Source organism: Mobula birostris, chromosome 4 (genome assembly GCF_030028105.1).
Source record: "Mobula birostris isolate sMobBir1 chromosome 4, sMobBir1.hap1, whole genome shotgun sequence".
NCBI classification, from domain to species: Eukaryota; Metazoa; Chordata; class Chondrichthyes; order Myliobatiformes; family Myliobatidae; genus Mobula; species Mobula birostris.
This window is the reverse complement of record NC_092373.1, coordinates 21,228,318-21,250,244: the sequence shown is the minus strand read 5'-3', so window position 1 is coordinate 21,250,244 and position 21,927 is coordinate 21,228,318. Positions and strand designations below refer to the sequence as shown.

Below are 21,927 nucleotides of genomic sequence, written 5' to 3'. Positions count from 1 at the left end.
CATAAGTTCCACTGCATCAGCAAATAAAGGGGAAGGACTGAGAGCAGTTGAGTGCAACTGTGCAACCCCGGCATATAAAAAGGCATCTTCGAGTGAATTGGCACGTCAGAAGGATGAAGTTTCTTTGTCTCCTTGGGCTGATTACAGCCGTCCTGGCTGGTCCTGGTATACAAAGGTTCGATGGGTAAGTCGCCGTTCTCTTGTACACAGCAACATTACACAGGTCTAAAGGGTCGAAGACCTTAGTTGTGAACATTCCCATTGTTACCCTCTATTGAAAGAAGGTTAGAGTGCAGCAGCACGCACAAATTCTGGAGAAACTCAGCAGGTCAGTCAGCGTCTATGGAGAGCAATCAACAGTAAAGACCCTTCATCAAAACTGGAAATGAAGGGGAAAGAACTCAGAAAGGTCTCAGCCAAAAAACATTGACTGTTTATTCCTCTCCACCGATGCCACCTGACCTGCTGAGTTTCTCCAGCAGTTTGTGTGTGGATTTCTAGCATATGCTGAGTAGAACATCTAATATTACAGCACAGTACAAGCCCCTATTGTGCCGACCTTTTGACTTTCTCTAAGATCAACCTAAACATTCCCTTCTATATAACCCTCCATTTTTCTAACATCTATGTGACTATTTAAGAGTTTCTTAAATGCTCCAAATATAAGACCATAAACCATATGCCTGAGGAGAAAAATTAGGCCAGTTGGCCCATCCAATCTGCTCTACCAATTTTCCTCTCCAGCTCATTCTCCTGCCTTCTTCCTGTATCCCTTCACCCCCTGACCAACCAAGAATCTATCAATCTCCACCTTAAATATACATGAATACTTGGCCTTAACAGTTGCCTGTGGCAAAGTACTCCACAGATTCTTCACTCTCTGGCTAAAGAAATTCTTCCTTATCTCCATTCTAAAAGGATGCCCTTCTATTCTGAGGCTGTGCCCTCTGGTCTTAGACTCCCCCACCACAGGAAACATCCTCTCCACATCCACTCTGTCAAGGCTTTTCGCCATTCAATAGGTTTCAATGAGGTCACCCCTCATTCTTCTGAATTCAAATGAATACAAGGCCCTTACAGCCATTGAATCATGGAAGCATTTTTGTGAACCTCCTTTGAACCCTCTCCAGTTTCAGCGCATCCTATCTGAGATAAGGGGCCCAAAACTGCTCACAATACTCCAAGTGAGGCTTTATTTAGAGTTTTATAAAATCTCAACATTACATCCTTGCTTTTATATTTTAGTCCTCTTGAAATAAATGCTAGTACCACATTTGCCTTTCTCACCACAGGCTCAACCTGCAAACTAACCTTTAGGGATTCCTGCACAAGGACTCACTGGTCCCTTTGTAGCTCAGTCTTTTTTTGTATTTTCTCTTCATTTAGAAAATAGTCAAACCTTTCATTTCTTCTAGTGAAGTGCATGACCATACACTTCCCCACACTGTACTCCATTTGCCACTTCTATGCCCATTCTCCTAATCTGCACTTCAGTCGGCTCTCTACTTCCTCAAAACTACCTGCCCCTCCACCTATCTTCATATCGTCTACAAACTTTGCAACAAAGCCGTCAATTCCATTATCCAAGTCATTAACATATAATGTAAAATGTATTGGTCTCAACACAGACCCCTGTGGAACAACACTAGTCACTGGCAGCCAACCAGAAACGCTCCCTTTATTCCCACTCTGCCTCCTGCCAATCAGCCACTGCTTTATCCACGCTAGAATCTTTCCTGTAATACCTGCATTCCTGCTTGTTAAGCAGCCGCATGTGTGGCACGTTGTCAAAGGCCTTCTGAAAATCCAAGTAGACAATATCAAGCGATTCTCCTTTGTCTATCCAGCTTGTTATTTCTTCAAAGAATTGCAACAGATTAGTCAAGAAAGATTTTCCCCTGAGGAAACCATGCTGACTATGGCCTATTTTAACATGTGCCTTCAAGTATCCTGAGACCTCATCCTTAATAATCAGCTCCAACATCTTCCCAACCATTGAGGACAGACTAACTGGCCTATAATTTCCTTTCTTCTGCTTCTCTCCCTTCTTGAAGTGTGGAATGACATTTGCAATTTTCCAATCTTCCGGAACCATTCCAGAATCTAGTGATTCTTGAAAGATCATTATTAATGCCTCCACAATCTCTTTAGCCACCTTTTTATGAACTTTGGTGTGTACACTATCTGGTCTACATGAGTATTCTACCTTCAGAGCTTTCTGTTTCCCAAGAAATTTTTTCCTGGTAATGGTAACTTCACTCACTTCATGACCCCTGATACCTGGAACTTCCACCATACTACTAGTGTCTTCCACAGTGAAGGCTGATGCAAAATACTTATTCAGTTCATCTGCCATTTCATTGTCCTCCATTACTACCTCTCCTGAACCGTTTTCCAGTGATCTGATATCTGCTCTTGCCTCTCTTTTACACTTTATTTCTTAATGACACTTTTTAGTTGCTTTCTGTTGGTTTTTAAAAGCTTCTGAACCCTCTAAGCTCACACTAACTTTTGCTCTATATTAAGCCCTCATTTGTCCCTAAGGGTTCTGTTACCTTAAGCTTTGTAATCAATTCCAGTTCATTGCACAACACCCAATTCGGAATAGCAATCCCCCTTGTGGGCGCAGCCACAAGCTGCTCTAAAAAGTCATCTCATAGACACTCTAGAATTACCTCCTCCTGGAATCGAACACCAAGCTGATTTTCCTAATCTGCCTGCATATTGAAATCCCTCATGACAATTGTAGTTTTGACCTTTCGGTATGCATTTTTTAATCTCCCATTGTAATTTATAGACCACATGTTTACCACCGTTTGGCAGTCTGTACACAACTCCCATCAGGGTCTTTTTACCCTTCCAGTTCATTCGGTCTGTCCACAATGGTTCAACACCTTTCGACCCTTTCTCACCTCTTTCTAACGATCTAATTTAATTTTTTACCAATAGAGTAACGCCACCCCCTTTGGCTTCCTGCCTATCCTTTCCATACAATGTGTATCCTTGGACAATAAGCTCCTAGCTATAAACTTCTTTCAACTATGATTTAGTGATGCCTACAACATCATACCTGCCAATCTGTAATTGTGCTACAAATTCATCTCCCTTGTTCCATATACTGTGCATATTCAAATATAACACCTTCAGACCTATAACCATATAACAATTATGGCATAGAAACAGGCCATTTCAGCTCTTCTAGTCCATGCCAAACTCTTACTCTCACCTAGTCCCACCGAATATAATCATATAACAATATGACATATAACCTGTATTCACCTTTTTTGATTTTGACCGACGTTTACATTGCAGCTCATCCTGTTGACTGCAATTCTGTCCTATCAACTGCCTCTCCTCACTACACATTGCCCCTGTTTGTAAACCTGCTACCTCATCTTCAGCACTATCATTCTCCTTTCCTGCATTACCTCTTGTATTGAAACACATCTGCCTCTTCCAGCATCTCTTGTATTTATTATTAGACAGTAGGAAATCATGGCTGTAATTACATAGGGCTTTGTCAAGACCACACCAGTGTACAACCAGGGTCACCAAATCCAGAGAAAGAGTCAGAGCACTGGATCACTTGGTATGTGGACGTTGTCCTATAGTGAGAGCTTGAGCACGATTGGCTCATAATCTCCGGACAGGAAGAAGTGATCACACTGAGACATTTAAGATTCTGAGTGTTATGAACAGGGTAGACATTGACAGGCCATTTCCTCAGGGTGGAGTTCTCCTTGGATAAGGAGTCAACAAATCAAGAAAGAAGTTCTGAGAACTTCTTTTATTAAGAGAGGAAGAAGCCGGTAGATGCCAGGAATATTCATGGCCCAAGGCTAGTGAACATGGGGACCAAGAGATTAGAAAGGACATAACTGCTCCTAACTCCATGACACTTGTTCATCGTTCACCTTCTGCCTCTTTCGCAAAGGGAGAAGGTGTTTCGCCTGAAACCACTGAGTGAGGGGGAAGTGGATATTGTGAGAAGCCTGGCTGGTCTTCCAACGGTAGGACAAGTTCCAAACTTCTCCATAAAGCCCCTTCGCAGAAAGTGATCCAGAGACCTCAGACTCTCCCTTTCTCACACTCTTTGCAGATTGACTTATGGAAACCAGATTCCTTCGACCAAGTGCATGCTGATACCACTGTGGATTTCCAGGTGAGCGCTGAGGATGTGCCAATGGTTCAACAGCTTCTGAAGAAGAGTGGATTAAAATATGAGTACGTTCTCTTGTCCAGCCAATGTTTCTGTTCACGAGGTATGTCAAAGTCCCTCTGCTGAAGCCAGTCACAATTATAACAATTTAATTTTCTTTCTCTTCCCTGAACCGCTCCATTCACCTTCCCCACCACCCAATTCCAGAGTTTTAATTGAGGACCTTCAAGTAATGATCGAGCAACAACTTGATAACAAGCAGCGTTCAGCTAGTGGACATGGTTACACGAAGTACAATGACTTGGACACGGTGCGTACTAGTTCACTAAGAAAATATTGGGGTACCAGAGAGCTGGATAAATGGTGTAGTATACAGTAAAACAAGAGCAGCTGGGAGACCTCAGCTGGTTAGAATTAGAATCAGTTTTCATATCATTGACATTTGTCATGAAACTTGTTGTTTTGTACAGCAATACAGTGCAGTACATAAATAACAACCATAAATTACAATAAGAAATGTATATATTAATTTAAATAAACAGCAAAAATAGTGAGGTAATGCTCATGGGTTCATTGTCCATTCAGAGACTTGAAGGCAGTGGGAAAGAAACCGTTCCTAAAACATTGAGTGTGTGTTTAGCTCTCTGAAGAGGGCATGCCATGGGTGATGGGACCCTAATGATCCATGCTGCTTTTCGGAGGCATCGTCTTTTGAAGATGCCCTCGATGTCGGAGGTGCTGGTGCCCATGGTGGAGCTGGCTCAGTTTGCAATCTTTGGCAGCTTTTTCCAATCCTGTGCAGTGGTTCCTCCCACCTCCCACCCCCCACACCAGATAGTGATACAACAAGTTAGAATGCTGTCCACGGTACACCTGTAAACATTTGTTCGAGTGTTTGGTGACATACAAAATTCTTCTCAAACTGCTGATGAAATATAGCCAATTGCAGCTTATTGCAGCAGCAACAGGAGGAAAGAATTATCAACATCTTGGGCCAGACTCTAGACCGGTCTGACAATGACACTGTTCTTTATCCTCCACGAATGCTGGCTGACCTCCTGAATTCCTCCAGCAATTTGTTTTTTTTTACTCCAGATTCAAGTTTTGTGTCTTGGGTGTAATACATATAGTATATTTGAGAAAAAGTACATGGAACCATAGACCAGTCAGCTTAATATCAGGAAGCCGATTCCCCACCAATGAAGAAAAGTACGAATCCAGAAAACAAACATACAATGATGATCAGCATAGTTTTCAACAGGGAATGTCCTAGCAAAGATGTGCGATTCTGGTAGGCAAAATAAAATGGTCTCATATTTTTGAAAAATCTTATTTAAAACAGGGAAACAAAGGGCTCTTGAATTACAAACAGATAAATCAGCAGCAGCAGTATCCCAATGGAATAATCCTTAAAAGAAAGTACAGCAAGCACCAGAGTGTGCGGCTCTGGGGATGGAAGCAAAACGTAAAGGCAAAGCATGCCAATAGAGTGCACAGCTTTATTTGTCACGTGCGCCTCAAAACATACAGTGAAATGCGTCATTTGCTTCAAAGCAAATCAGCAGATCAGATTTTGCTGCGCATCCCGCAAATGTTGCCATGCTTCTGGCACCAACATACTAACCACGTCCACGACCTACTAACCCTAACTGTGTGTCTTTGGAACGTGGGAGGAAGTGCACATGTGTGTGAGAATGTACAAACTCCTTACAGACAGCGCTGGGAAATGAACCCCAGTCACACAGCTGGCTCTGCAAATGCATTACTGCAACCACAACGCTGCCATACTACAGCCATGAGGAGAGTACGCAAGAGAAGTACTCCAGCAGAGGGCAGTTGCACCCCAATCCAACAAAATGGAGAAAGGGAAGATCTGAGTTTAAGTTCCAATGCATCTAAGACCAATCTAATTTTATTGGAAATTACAGCCCAGCAGAATGCCTTAAAGCAAACAATTTCTATTGACATGGTCATCACTATACCTCTGCATTATAAATGTGAAGGACATTAAACCTTGGGATTGAACATAGAACATAGAAATCTACAGCATATTACAGGCCCTTCGGCCCATAATGTGTGCCAGCCATGTAACCTACTCTAGAAACTGCCTAGAATTTCCCTAGTGCATAGCCCTCTGTTTTTCTAAGCTCCATGTACCTAATTGAATTAGTGATGGACAAAGTTATTGTGTCGGGAAAGTAGAAAAGACACATTCTTATTCTCTCCCATCTATACAATGGGGAGAATTAACAAACATTTGTGTTTAAATCGCTGGCGTCGGACTTGACTCTCCAACCCCCAGAGAGCAGATTGTTACCACTGAGTGACAGTTAACACTTTAGAAACATTCTTGAAGGGCACTTGGGATGCTAGGCATTGTGTTTTGTGATTAAGAGCCAAATGTTGATTTCAAATTTTTTAAAGTTCTAATTTAATCTGAAATAGATCAATCAATGGGTTCTAGGCACCGTTGCCAGAAATTCGAACCTGATGTCTCTTACAGAAATTGGAACCAGCTATGAAGGACGACCGATCTATGTCATAAAGGTAGTTGGAACTATTTCAATGAACTTTTTCTGTGAGAATGATCTATGCAGGGGCTGCAGAAATAAAATCTAATCCCAAAGGTGGGGGAAAATTATTTGCTGTCTCTAATCATTCCTTGTTCTCTTTGGTTGTAACCATATAACCATATAACAATTACAGCATGGCAACCATATAACAATTACAGCATGGAAACAGGCCATCTCGGCCCTTCTGGTCCATGCCAAACTCTTACTCTCACCTAGTCCCACCGACCTGCACTCAGCCCATATCTCTCCATTCCTTTCCTGTCCATATAGCAGTTCAGTTTAACTTTAAATGACAACATTGAACCTGCCTCAACTACTTCTGCTGGAAGCTCGTTCCACACAGCTACCACTCTCTGAGTAAAGAAGTTCCCCCTCATGTTACCCCTAAACTTTTGCCCTTTAACTCTCCTGATGTCCTCTTGTTTGAATCTCCCCCACTCTTAATGGAAAAAGCCTATCCACATCAGCTCTATCTATCCCCCTCATAATTTTAAATACCTCTATCAAATCCCCTTTCAACCTTCTATGTTCCAAAGAATAAAGACCCAACTTGTTCAACCTTTCTCTGTAACTTAGGTGATGAGACTCAGATAACATTCTAGTAAACCTTCTCTGTACTCTCTCTATTTTGTTGACATCTTTCCTATAATTCGGTGACCAAAACTGTACACAATACTCCAAATTTGGCCTCACCAATACCATGTACAATTTCAACATTATATCCCAACTCCTATACTCAATGGTCTGATTTATAAAGGCCAGCATACCAAAAGCTTTCTTCACCACCCTACCCACATGAGATTCCACCTCAGGGAACCATGCGCCATTATTCTGAGTTCCCTCTGTTCTACTGCATTCTTCAGTGCCCTACCATTTACTATGTATGTCCTATTTTGATTAGTCCTACCAAAATGTAGCACCTCACATTTATCAGCATTAAACTCCATCTGCCATCTTTCAGCCCACTCTTCTAATTGGCCTAAATCTCTCTTCAAGCTTTGAAAACCTACTTCATCATCCACAACTCCACTTATCTTATATCATCTGCAAATTTACTCATCCAATTTACCACCCCATCATCCAGATCATGACTTTTGGAGCTTCCTTTATCTCTATTGGTTAGCCTGCTTTATTCCCTCTGGTTAGCTTTCTGATGCTTCTTTGTCTCCATTGGTTGACTTTTGGCACCTCCTTTATCCCTATTGGTTAGCTATCTTTACCACAGCTGGTTAGGCTGATGAGACATGTTTATTCACACTGGCTGAGAAATATATATTTTATAAAAGTAGAGAAAAAATATCGGTGAATTCATATGTTTGATCTGGAGAAGTTAACCAGGGTATTTAATCTGATCCAGAAGACCTGAAATATCATCAGAATCAGAATAAGGTTTAATATCAGTGGCATAAGACCATAAGACCATAAGACAAAGGAGCAGAAGTCGGCCATTCAGCCCATCGAGTCTGCTCCGTCATTTTATCATGAGCTGATCCATTCTCCCATTTAGTCCCACTCCCCCGTCTTCTCAAAATGTCATGAAATTTATTGTCTTTGCCGCAGTAGTACAAAGCAATATGAAATTTAATAAAACCATAAAGGCAGAAATAGTAGGGTGGGGAAAGGGACATTCTTGCCACCCAGCTCCTTGGGTGATATATTTCTGTAGTGTGAAAAGAAATAACTGTCTATTTCATTCCTTGCAAAAGATCAGTAAGGAAACAAGTCAAACTAAACCAGCCATCTTTATGGATTGTGGAATACACGCTCGAGAGTGGATTTCTCCAGCCTTTTGCCAGTGGTTTGTGAAGGAGGTTAGTATCGAAATTTAAATGTACAAATTCTAATACAAATTGTTAAAAATTACATGATTTAGATTATTAGTCTGTTAGCTTATGAAAATGTAGTATTAATGTATCAGTGCCTCAGAGTAACATTGCTAACCAAACCAATAGATCTGTCACCAGACAACAGGATTCAGTTCGATATGTTTGTTGAAGGACTTGTCCTTTCAGTGCAATTTATTCCACAGCTCCTTAATCAGATTATGAGCAAAATGTGTCTCAAAAAAAAACATAAGGATCTGGCCACATAATATCAGAGCACGGACGTGCAACCTTACACCTTGGGATCGGTGAGTCTCTACTCAAACCCTGCACTGGGGTGGGAAATCAGTGAGTCCGTATTCAGACCATACATGGTAGGGTGAGTGAGTTCCGACTCAGGCCCTGCACTGAAGTGTTGGTGAGTCTGATTCCCCCAATGCCTTCAAGCAGAATCTGGATACAGGTCAATTCCATCCACAGTTCCCCATCAAATGAAGCAGCCCACGCCCTCATGCAGCCCGACTGAGACAACATGCAGGCAAAGGGCTGATAATTGCCAGTCTCCTTTGTGCCACAAGGTGATCGTCTTCAACAAGAATGAATCTAATCATCTACTCTTGACCTTCAGAGACATTACCGTTGCCAAGACTCAAATCATTTATATCCTGGTGTTCACAAGACACTCAATGCAATAAACTATGGAAATACAGTGTCCACAAGGGCAGGCTAGAGCTGGGAGTCCTACAAACATATGACCATAAGATACGGGAGCAGAATTTAGTCCATCAAGTCATCTCCTCCATTTTATCATGGCTGATCTATTTTTCCTCTCAGTCTTGAACTCCTGCCTTCTCCCATTTCCCTTCATGCCCTGACCAATCAAGAATCTATCAACCTCTGCCTTAAGAATACTGTATATAAAGACTTGGCCTCCACAGCTGCCTATGGTAATGAATTCCACAAATGACTGATGCCTCAAGGCTTTCCACCATATACAAGTAATAGGGGTGTGTTTGAATACTCTCCACTTATTTGGATGAGTCGAGTCATAAACTACCACAGAGTTGAAACAGGCTCTTTGGCCTGTCTTTTCTATACCAAACTGATCATCTGCCTAGTCCCATCTACCTGCACCTGGACCATAACCACCCCCAAGACCCTCCCATCCATGTACCTGTCCAAACCTCTCTAAAACTCCAACATCATGCAGGACACAGCAGACACACCATCCACCAGCCTAAAATGATTACTCTCTCCACCGCAAGTGACTGCAGTGTGAACAATCTACAAGATATACTGCAGTTCTTCACCCAGGCCACTCCAACAGCCCTTCTCAAGCATGTGACCTCTATCAGCTTGAAGCTCAAAAGTTCAAAGTTCAAGGTACATTTATTATCTAGGTATCATTTTCATTATGCATCCTTGATATTCATCTCCTGATAGACAGCCACAAAACAAAGAAACTCCTAGAGAAGCCTATAAAAAAAATCATCAAACACTCAATCTGCAGAGAGAGAGAAAAAGCAAACAATGCAACTGATAAACACTAGCAAATAGCATTCTGAACTGAAGTCCACAAAGACAGCCTGTCCACAGGCCCTTAGTTCAACACAGAGCAGAGCAGCGAGCTGAACCAGCCCATCCCTCGCCTTGGTCCCCGACACCCTGACCTTCTTAGCCACCAGCCAAAAGTCGCTGAGATTCACCAGTGTCATCTTAGCCTCAGGGACATGAACAGCAGGTACATGGGAAAACTTACACATTTCCTCACAGGTCATGCACCACCGTAAATTGGAAATATACTGTTGTTTCTTCTTTGGCAGTGGGTCTAAATCCTGGATACATCGTAGGAGTAATTTCATCAGAAAGACTGCAGCAGTTCAAGAAGTTTGCTCACCACCACCTTTTCAAGGGCAATTATGGATGGTTAATAAATACTGGTTGCCAATATGAATATAAACATAAGACCATACGACCATAAGATATAGGAGCAGAATTAGACCATTTGGCCCATCGACTCTGCTCCACCATTACATCATGACTGATCCATTTTTCCTCTCAGCTCCAATCTCCTGCCATCACTCCGCATTCCTTCCTGCCCTGACCAATCAAGTATCTATCAACCTCTGTCTTAAATATACATAAAGACTTGGCCCCCACAGCTGCCCGTGGCAAAGAATTCCACAGATTCACCACTCCCTGGCTAAAGAAATTCCTTCACACCTCCATACCAAAAGGATGTCCCTCTATTCTCAGACTGTGTCCTTTGGTCCTTGATTCTCCCAGCATTGGAAACATTCTCTATCAAGGAAATAAAGTATAAGCTCAGACCTTGCGCAGTGGGCAAGTTAGTGCCCATACATTGCATGGGATAGCACAAAATTTAGAACTGCATTTTATGAATGTGTGTATGTATGTCTATTAATTGGAATAATTGTTTTGTATCATCTTAAAATAAACACCTTTTTTAAATGGCAAAATTGTTCTCATTTGTAAAAGGCAAAATTTCCGTCTAACTAAAAGCCAATTATTTCTTGCGAAAGATATTAAGCTTCTAGAATGAAAATTTTATTAATCAAGATTGGGCATTTTAATACTAATACTCTGTTCAATGTGCTTGATGGATGATGGATGTGTCCATCTTCTCTAGACAATCAACACTTACGGATCAGATCCCACCATCACCCACATCCTGGACACCATGGACATCTTCATCGTCCCAGTGATTAATGTTGACGGTTATTCCTACACCTGGTCCAAAGTAAGTACAGTAACAATGTTAAAGTTGCAAGATGTCTTATATAGTTGGCTTCACCTACTCTGCTAGTCTGATATGTTGGAGCATGGATGTCATGGTTCTGTGGTCAATGGCAGATTTTTCTCAGCTGTCACTTGGAGTTCTGAGGTGACCGATGAGGACTGCAGGCTGGCCCACGGATGGGGAGTGGGTGGGCAGAGGATAAGATGGTGCACCTCTTCTGATGTTGGTACTGTTTCTGAGTGCTCTGGACTTGAGGATCTCTGTATTATCCCAGCTGTTCCCTCTCCATCTTGAATAGTCATGGGCCAAGAATTCCTCTGGGTGTAGTCCATGGTATATGGAGCTACTGCATAACTTAGTCACTATTTTCTCTATCTTTTCCCATGGCAGGGCTTGGAAGAGAGTATCTGCTATGGGAGTTTGGGTTTATGCATGTGACTAATATGGCCTCCTGAGTGAGCAGTGTGAGTGGAAGTGAGGCCTCAAAGCTGATAGGTTAACAAACGTACACACATATCTTCACACACTCACTCACACTCAACTCAAGACAGTTTCAGATAAAAGTTTTTTTATGCGAGGCATAGTTAAGATCGATAGAGTCTTTTTCCCAAAGTGGAAAGGTTAAATCTTAGAGACCATAGGTTTAACATGAGAAGGGCAACATTAAAAGGGAACTTAAGGTGCATGGAGTCAGGGCAGCACAGTAACGTAGTGGTTAGCGTAACACTTTACAGTGCCAATGACCCAGGTTCAATTCTGCCATTGTCCATAAGGAATTTGTATGTTAACCCCATGTCCATGTGGGTTTTCTCTGGATGCTCTGATTTTCTCTTACATTCCGAAAGTGTACTGGCTAGGATTATTAAGTTGCAGGCATGCCGTGTTGGTGCCAGATGCATGGCTACACTTAAAAGAATAAGACCATAAGATATAGGAGCAGAATTAGGATATTTGGTCTGCCACTTCATCATGGCTGATCCAGTTTTCCTGTCAGCCTCAGTCTCCTGCTATCCACCCCATATCCCTTCCATGCCCTGACCAATCAAGAATCTGTCAACCTCTGCCTTAAATATACATACAGACTAGGCCTCCACAGTGGCCTGTGGCAACAAATTCCACAGATTCACCACTTTCTGGCTAAAGAAATTCCCTCTCATTTCCATTCTAAAAGGTCACCCCTCTATTTTGAGATTGTTCCTCTGGTCTTAGACTCTCCCACCAAAAGGAAACATCCTCTCCACATTTACTCTATCAAGGCCTTTCACCATTTGATAGGTTTCAGTTAGGTCACCCCTCATTCTCCTGAATTCCAACGAATGCAGACCCAGAGCCATCAAACACTCTTCATATGATAAGCCACTCAATCATGGAATCATTTTCAGGAACCTCCTTTGAATCCTCTCCCATTTCAGCCACTTCCCTTCTAAGGTAAGGGGCCCAAAAATGCTGCAATACACCAAGTGAGGCCTCACCAGTGTCTTATAATGTCTCAACATTCCATCCTTGCTTTTATATTCTAGTCCTCTTGAAATGAATGCTAACATAGCATTTGGCTTCCTCACCACAGACTCAACCTGCAAATTAACCTTTGGGGAATCGTGAACAAGGATTCCAAAGTCCCTTTGCACCTCAGATTTTTGTATTTTCTCTCCATTTAGAAAATCATCAACCCTTTCATGTCTTCTACCAAAGTGCATGACCATACACTTCTCGACACTGTATTCCATTTGTCATTTCCTTGCCCATTCTCCTAATCTGTCTGAACAGTATCTGTGCTGGTGATGTAAAAAGAATAAATAAACTCTTCAAAGAGGCTGGACCGATCCTTGGCCACAACCCGGACTCTTTTGAGATAGTAGTCGAGAGAAGGTCATTAAACTAATACAGATTATGGATAATCTGGCACATCCTCTCCACGACCTACTGAATAAGCAGCAGAGCACTCTTTCAAAAGGCTCATTCAGACCTGCTGTCACGAGGATCGTTTTAGAGAATCTTTCCTACTAAATGCAATAAGTGAATTATTACTGTATTCTGTACTTTATTATTACATAATATTATTGTTACATTTATTATTATTGCTAAGTGTGATTTTAAATGTTGCTGCTGTAACAAAATAATTTGCCACTCAGGATCAGTAAAGTACTTATTATTATTATTAAATCCTTCTGTGGCCTCTCTACTTACTCAAAACTGTGTGCCCCTCCACCTACCTTCGCATTGTTTGCAAGCTTTGCAAGGAAACGATCAATCCCATCATCCAAATCATTGACATATAATGTAAAGAGAATCGGTCCCAACACAGACCCTGTGGATAGCACTAGAAACCAGCAGCCTATCACATAAAGCTCCCTTGTTCCCACTCTTTGCTCCCTGCTAGTCAGCCACTGCCTTGTCCATGCTAGGATCTTTCCTGTAATACCATGGACTTGTAGCTTGTTAAGCAGCCTCATGTGGGGCACCTTGTCAAAGACCTTCTGAAAATCCAAGTACACAACATCAACCAATTCCTTTGTCTATCCTAGTTGTTACTTCTTCAAAGAAATCCAACAGCTATGTCAGGAAAGATTTTCCTTTGAGGAAACCATGCCGACTTTATCATGTGCCTCCAAGTAACCTGAGACCTCATCCTCACTAATTGACTCCTAACATCTTCCCAACCACTTCCCTTTGTGAAGAGTGAAGTGACATTAGCAATTTTCCAGTCTTCCAGAACCATGCCAAAATCTACTGATTCTTGAAAATCATTACTAATGCCTCCACAATTTCTTCATCCACCTCCTTCAGAAACCTGGGGTGTAGACCATCTGATCCAGGTGACTTACTGAACTTCAGACCTTTCAATTTCCCAAGAACCTTCTCCTTATTAATGGTAACTTCACACACTTCATGACCCCTGACACTTGGGTTGCTCCCAACACATCCTCGGACTACATTGGCCATTGATGCAAATGACGCATTTCACTGTATTTTTCAATATTTCAGCGTGCACGTAAAAAATAAAGCTAATATGAAATCTTATATTGTTTTTACACAGAAAGTAGTAAAATTATATCTTAAGAAGTTTTTTTTCCACAGAGGGTAGAAAGTAAATGCCTTTAACAGACTGCTAGAGGAGGTGGTGGAAGCAGATATGATAGCATTCTCTGGGAAGCATTTAGGCAGGCACAGGAACAGGCAGGAAGGAAATGGATACCGATCGTGTGCAGGCAAGTGGGAGTAGTTTAACCCGGCGCTATTGTGGGCACAGATATTGTGGGCCGAAGACCCTGTTCCTCTGCTGTACTGCTTGCTTCATGTTCGATGTTCTAAATATATGCACATGCACAGATGCCCAAATTCAGACACCACACACATACAGAAGCGCATGCACAAAGTCAGAATGGACACACTTACACATTTTTCTAGAGGCCAGTACATACACACAAGCACAATTGAGTAGGGAAAAATGTACATTCTGTACATAACAGACAAGCACATACACACATTCACCGAAATACGTACATTCACACACACACACATACACCACATCCAGAACAGGCCCTTTGTCATTGCTACCATCGGGAAGGAGGTACAGAAGCCTACAGGCATGCACTCAACAGCTCAGGAACAGCTTCTTCCCCTCTGCCATCCGATTTCTGAATAGACTGCGAATCCATGAACACTGCCTCACCACCTTTTTATTTCTACCTTCGCACTACTTACTTAATTTAATTATTTAATAAATAAATACTCACTGTAATTCACAGTTTATTCCTATTAATATGCATTGCAACGTATTGCTGCTGCAAAGAATACAGATTTGCTGACATATGCCAGTGGCATAAAATCAGACTCTGATTCTTGAATGTTATATAAGCACACACATACATTCACACACAATGATCAGCACTTAGCTAGATACCAATGCAAAAACATCCACCCACACAAACACAGACACACTTAAATAAATACAGTGTGTTTCACAAGATTTTTCAGGCAGCATATGAGGGAACTATCACTTTATGTCAGAGCTACCACTGGCATTTGCAAACCACCCATGTTCTTCCCTGTCTGGTGAAAACTATTGCACAAGGTTTCACAGCATCTGTGAGCTGTGTACATGTCAATCATCGTGTGATAGAGCACTACAGCACAGTGACAGACCCTTCAGCCCATCCTGTCCCTGCCGAACCATTATTCTGCCCAAACAGGAGAAAATCTACAGATGCTGGAGATCCAGAGCAACACACAGAAAAGGCCGGAGGAACTCAGCAGGTCAGGCGGCATCTATGGAAATGAATCGATAGTCGACGTTTCAGGCCGGGACCCTTCTTCAGGGTTATTCTGCCTAGTCTCACTCGACGTAAACCTGGTCCATAGCACCTTATACCTCTCCCATCCATATACTTCTCCAAATTTAAATGTTAAAATTGAACCCTCATCCACCTGTCAGCTCATTCCACACTCTCACCACCCTCTGAGTGAAGAAGTTTCCCCTCATTTCTCCAACATATTTCATCCTTCACCCCTAAACAATAACCTGTCATTCTAGTCTCACAGACCACAAAATGCCTGCTTGCATTTTCCCCATCTACAGTATACCCCTCATAATTCTGTATACCTCTACCAAATCTCCCTTCATTCCCCTACTTGATAAGTCCAAACTTATTCAATCTTTCCCAAAGATTCAGGTTCTCAAGTCCCAGCGGTATCCTCGTAAATTTTTTCTGCACTTTTCTAATCTTATTGATAATTTCCTGCAGGTAGGTGACCAGATTGCACAAGATTTCACTTTTGAAGGCTTCCCAGTTACCAAGCATTTCTTTGCCAAGAAACAACCTGTAAACAATCCATTCTTACCACACCCTTTCTGATGCCATCAAAATTGGCCTTTCTCCGATTTAGAATCACAACCTGAGGACCAGACCTATCCTTCTCCATGGTTAAGATAGATCCTGGGAAAGTCCCATTGGAATCAAGTGGCACAGACAGAGGCCATCCATGCTGGAACAGGGATAGAGGACCACTAACCTGCAAATTCCTCTTCAGCAATTGTCATGAATGATGGTGGAATGTCCCATTCCTAACTTCCAGCTATTTGTTATCTAAAGGATCGCTTATGGAGAAAAACTCGATCGAGTATTCCTGGTAGCCACTGCCGAGGAGTTGACCCCAATAGAAATTGGAACGCTGGATGGTGCTGTAAGTAATTTGCAAGCTGTTATCCTGTCACTTGAGGAGAAGGGTTGGATGTGAAGGGATGCAGGGTTGAGGAGTTTTCTCAGACATACAGTATATTCAAATGATAAATTTCCTTGCCCTTTCTTTGCAAGAAATTTAAAATCAGACATATGGGTGTTGAGTTTCATCCTGAGTAAACACATGCCTTATTGTCCATAAATATATTCTCCGACAATATGAAGAATTTGTTTAGCACCTTTAAGGCAGTAAAAGATCTCAAGAGTCATCAAACACATGGAGATAGATTGCAGCAACCAGTGGGTTTGTGTAAGAGACTAAGTCTTGAAGAAAGCTTTAAGAAAGGAGAGATGGAAAGATTTTAGTGTTTGCTAAGGATTTCCAGACTTCTGGGCACACACACTGAAGATATACAGTAGTTGATAGCTGTGGCGTGATTATAATCAGGGACAATAAAACTGGAGAAGAGCAGGACTGGAGGTATAGAATAGATCACTGAGATAGAGGGCAGTGCTCATTTTGAGAACATATGTTAATGGAATAATTCTGCTTATTTTGATTCTTCAGCAGTGAATGGCAATGAATGACTGAATAACAATAGGTCTGTGAGAAGGTTCACCTGGACCTTCTGCAACAGATTCTGTGGAAACAGTCACCGAGCACTACAGCACGGAAACAGGTCTCTCTCACACACATAAACCAATCACACCACACACAGATATGCCCACGGACATTGACACACAAACATGCGCATCTACACCCACAAACACACAGACAAACATACCCACATGTACAGGCACACACGTACATGAACAGATGTGAACACACACATACCTATGTTCAGACACACGCACCCAAAAAATATACAAACACATACATATACACCTCCAGAGAGAGATGCACACGCTCACTCACACACAAACTAATACACACACCCAGAGACATGCACACACAAACACTCACAGACAAACACACCCACTGACACACATACACCTCCAGACACACACACACACACACACAAATATACAATCACCTACATATACACCTCCAGACACACACACACATACAAAGAGCTTACTATTGTCCATTGTGTCCGGCAGCCATTGGTGCCTCAAAGAACCCCTGTTCAAACACATACTGCGGTCCTCATGTAGAATCCGAGAAGTCGGTCAAGGCTGTTGCAGACTTCATCCGCCTCCACAGGCAGAGCATCAAGGCTTACCTGACCATCCACTCGTACTCTCAGATGTGTCTCTTCCCATACTCCTACACCTATGACTTAGCTGCAAATCACGATGAGCTGGTAAGTGCCCCGGCACGTGCACATGGCTGACACTGTGCGACAATGTTTGCCACAAACCTAAACTCTCTTTGGGATATTTAGTGAACGGGGAGCGACAAGTTCTGAATGTGGCAAGTGCTCCTTGTCCCCTTCCTCCGCCCAAGCCTACCCAGTTACCAAAAAGCAGTCACTTCCTCATCACTTTGAAACTAGGTGTCCAGACATCTCACGCTACCATTCAACAGCACTGAGGCAAAGGTGATAGTCAGACAGTGAGCTGTGTTGTGCAACACATATGAATCAAAGTTACTTACAGTAAATAAATAAATAAATAAAATTAATAACAAGTAAAGGGAAAATAGCGAGTTGGCATTCATGGGTCATTTAGAAATCTGAAGGCAGAGAGGAAGAAGCTGTCCATAAAGTTGAATGTGGCTCCTCACTCTCCTGCAACTCCTGCTTGATGGTAGTAAGGAGAAGAGAAAATTTTCCAGATAGTGAGGATCCTTGGTGCCGGATACCACCTTCTTGAGGCACCACCTTTAGAAGATGTCCTCAATGTGCAGAGGTTTGTACCTGTGAAGAAGGTGGCTCAGGCTACAACACTCTGCAGCTTTTTTTTGATCCTGTGCATTGGGGCCTACATATCAAACTGTGGTGTATCCGGTCAGAATGCCCTCCAGACTATATAAGTAAAAGATTTCCAGAGTATTTGGTGACATACCAAATCTCCTCATGAGGTACAGCTGCAACCGTGCCTTCTTCATCATTGCATCTAAATGTTGGGCCCAGAATAGATCCTCTGAGGTGTTGCATTTGAACTTGCTCAGTCTTTCCACTGCTGACCACTCAAAGAGGAATGATGAGGAGGTCGGATTATTTGATATGCTCAGCTGCATCCACAACTCCCTTCAGTTACATGTAAAAGTAGCATTTTGTAAATTTGTCTTTAACTTGGCTGACAGCAAGATCCACTGGTCACAGTTTTGCACTGGCAGGTATTAGTCCCCTTCCCACTTCAGAACACCGATCAACCCCAATTCCTTACTAAAGGGCTAGGCTCCTGGAATTGTCATGCAGGTGAAATACAATCTGAAGGGTCCTTTTTATGGGCACAACCACTGTAAGACACTACACAAGCAACGGTTCCTTGTAAGTTATGGCAATGCCAAGAATATCCTCCAGTATGAGAACACTTCATTATTACTCTCTCTGGTGGACAAACTAAGACCCTTAATGTCTGTATCTTTTTACTTCATAACTGACAAGAAATAATCATCTCTTATTGCTGTTCTGTACTCCAGAATCAGATAGCCAAAGAAGCAACCACCCGCCTGAGGAGCCTGTACAATACAGTGTACACCTATGGCCCTGGTGCAACCACTATCTGTAAGCTATTCCATTTCATCCAACAGTTGATAAAACTTTGTAAGTTTGCAGTTGTTTATAAAATGATGAGAAACTTGGTAGGGCACAAAACTAGATTCTTTTCCCAGGAGAGAAATGTTGAATATTAAGGAAATTACATGGTGGTGAGAGGGAATATGTGCACTGCAAGAGTTATGTTTTACCACAGGGGGAAAGAGGCTACCAGGAGTGTAGTGGAAACAGATACAACAGTGGCCTTCAAGAGGCTTTTTAGACAGTCACATGAATACTGTAAGACCAAAGGATATTGGAGCAGAATTTGGCCATTTGGCCCATCGAGTTTGCTCCACCACTTCATCATGGCCGATCCAATTTTCCTCTCAGCCCCAATCTCCTATCTTCTCTCCGAATCCCTTACTGCCCTGACCAATCAAGAATCTTTCAACCTCTGCCTTAAATGTACATAAAGACTTGGCCACCACAGATGCCTGCGGCAAAGGATTCAACAGATTCACCAGTCTGTGACTAAAGAAATCCCTCCTCAGCTCCATTCTAAAAGGATGTCCCTCTATGGGTTTTCTATGTTTCTATTCCGAGGCTGTGTTCTCTGGTCTTAAACCCTCCCACCATAGGAAACATCCTCTCTACATCCACTCTATCAAGACCTTTCACTATTCACTAGGTTTGAATGAGGTCAACCTCATTCTTCAGAATTCTAGTGAATACAGGCCCAGAGCCATCAAACGCTCCTCATATGGTGAGCCATTCAAACCTGGAATCATTTTCGTGAACCTCCTTTGAACCTTCTCCAGTTTCAGCCACATCCTTTCTAAGATAAGGGACCCAAAACTGCTCAGAATACTCCAAGTGAGGACTCTCCAGTGCTTTATAAGGTCTCAACATTGCACCCTTGCTTTTATATTCTACACAGGGAATGGAGAGACATGGATCATGCACAGGCGCAGAAGTTTAATTTGGCATCATGTTCAGCAAAGGGCCTGTTCCAGTATTGTACAGTTTATAGGGCTCAGGTGGCACGGTAGTGTGTTGGTTAGCACAGCACCTTACAGTACAGGTGACCCAGGTTCAATTCCCGATGCTGCCTGTAAGTTCGTACATTCTCTCTGCTGTTTCCTCCAGGTGCTCTGGTTTCCTCCCACAGTCCAAAGATGTTCTGGTTGGTAGGCTAGTTGGTCATTGTGAATTGTCCCGTGATTAGGCTAGGAATAATTTGGGGGATTACTGGATGGCATGACACTGTATCTCGATAAATAAATAAATAAGTTCCATACTCATTAACGATTGTTGCTTACAATGATTGGTTGTGCATACAAAGTGACGCTAAATGAGGCATCTGTAGTGGTGGGGAGGGGATGGTGGGGTGTGTTAATGGGGGGGGGGGGGGTTGTTGATCAGCCTGATGGCTTGGGGGAAGTAACTGTTTATGACCGAGAATGTTGCAATGTTAAAGCTCGGTTAAACTGTTTAAAGTACAACTGGATTATTGTGTTCAATTCGGCTCACCTCTTTCGAAGAAGAAAGGGTACAGGTGATGCTGCCTGGATTGCATAGCATATCTTATGAGGACAGGTTGAACGAAATAGGGCTTTTCTCTTTGGAGCGAAGGAGGTCAAGAGGTGACTTAATGGAGGTGTACAAGATGATAAGGGAAATAGATCAAATGGACAGCAAAAGACTTATTCCCAGGATGGAAATGGCTAATGTGAGGGCACATAAGGTTAAGGTGATGGAGGAAATTATGGGAGGGATGTCAGAGGTTGTTTTTACATACAGAGTGATGGGTGCGTGGAACATGCTGTCTGGGTTGGTGGTCGAGACAGATACATTAGGGACATTCAAGAGACTCTTAGCACATAGACGAAAGAAAAAAATGGAGGGCTATGTGAAAGGGAAGGGTTCGATTGACCTAAGGGCAGGGGTTCACAACCTTTTTTATGCCATGGGCCCCTACCATTATCTGAGAAGTCCATGAGTCCCAGGCTGGGAACACCCACCTTACAATAAATTAAAGGTTTGGCACAACATTGGGGGCTAAAGAGCACACACTATGCTGTAGTGTTCTATGTTCTAACCCAATAGAACACAGTGATGATATTTTAATATTACCTATGTTTACAGATCCTGCAGCTGGTGGTTCAGATGACTGGGCCTATGATCTGGGCATAAAGTACTCCTTCACCTTTGAACTCCGTGACACTGGTAGATATGGTTTCCTGTTACCCGAATCTCAAATCAAACCTACCTGTGAAGAAGCGATGTTAGCCATTAAGTACATTGCTAACTACGTCAGCAACAACTTGTATTGAAAGGCTAATTAAAATAAACGCATGTTACAACTATCCATCTATTATTCTTACTACAAGCTACAGCAGGTCAATGTTGCGTCAACAATTCTGGTCATCACTTTATCGGAGAAACATGATTACATTAGATAGGGTGCAGAAGAAATTAATTTGGATGTTGCCTGGATTGTAGCTCTGAAGAATGGCATGTGTCATGAAATTTGTTAACTTAGCAGCAGCAGTTCAATGCAATACATTATATAGATGAAATAATTAAAAATAAATAAATTACAGTATATCTATATTGAATAGATTAATAATCAAGCAAGTTAGAGAAATAATATATATTTAAAAACTGACGTAGTGTTCATGGGTTTAATATCCATTTGGGATTCAGATGACAGAGGGGAAGAAGCTATTGCTGAATCGCTGAATGTGTGCCTTCAGGCTTCTGTACCTCCTACCTGATGGTAACAG

The 21,927-nt window shown here is 42.2% G+C and overlaps 1 protein-coding gene across 2 annotated transcripts; it reads left to right on the top strand.

Annotated features, from left to right (window-relative positions):
* The first annotated feature begins 113 nt into the window (after positions 1 to 113).
* Positions 114 to 21,639, top strand: LOC140196205 (carboxypeptidase B-like). 2 transcript variants are annotated; one of them, XM_072255002.1, is made up of 11 exons: positions 114 to 184; positions 3,935 to 4,010; positions 4,100 to 4,224; positions 4,367 to 4,469; positions 6,605 to 6,706; positions 8,439 to 8,543; positions 11,206 to 11,316; positions 16,410 to 16,500; positions 17,598 to 17,800; positions 19,084 to 19,168; positions 21,287 to 21,639. In XM_072255002.1, the coding sequence occupies exons 1-11, from the start codon at positions 114 to 116 to the stop codon at positions 21,472 to 21,474; spliced, it is 1,260 nt and encodes a 419-aa protein (XP_072111103.1). In that variant the 3' UTR covers positions 21,475 to 21,639. The 2 variants fall into 2 exon arrangements, with proteins under 2 accessions (XP_072111103.1, XP_072111104.1); XM_072255003.1 differs by lacking the exons at positions 114 to 184; positions 3,935 to 4,010; positions 4,100 to 4,224 and having other exon boundaries at positions 4,392 to 4,469; positions 6,624 to 6,706.
* Positions 21,640 to 21,927: the final 288 nt, after the last annotated feature.

Bases quoted from the DNA above. Each gene is read 5' to 3' on its own strand.
- LOC140196205 (XM_072255002.1), top strand. From the start codon at position 114: ATGAAGTTTCTTTGTCTCCTTGGGCTGATTACAGCCGTCCTGGCTGGT. The intron at 8,544-11,205 runs GTTAGTATCGAA...CATCTTCTCTAG, and splicing joins GCCAGTGGTTTGTGAAGGAG to ACAATCAACACTTACGGATC. The intron at 17,801-19,083 runs GTAAGTGCCCCG...TCTGTACTCCAG, and splicing joins CTGCAAATCACGATGAGCTG to AATCAGATAGCCAAAGAAGC.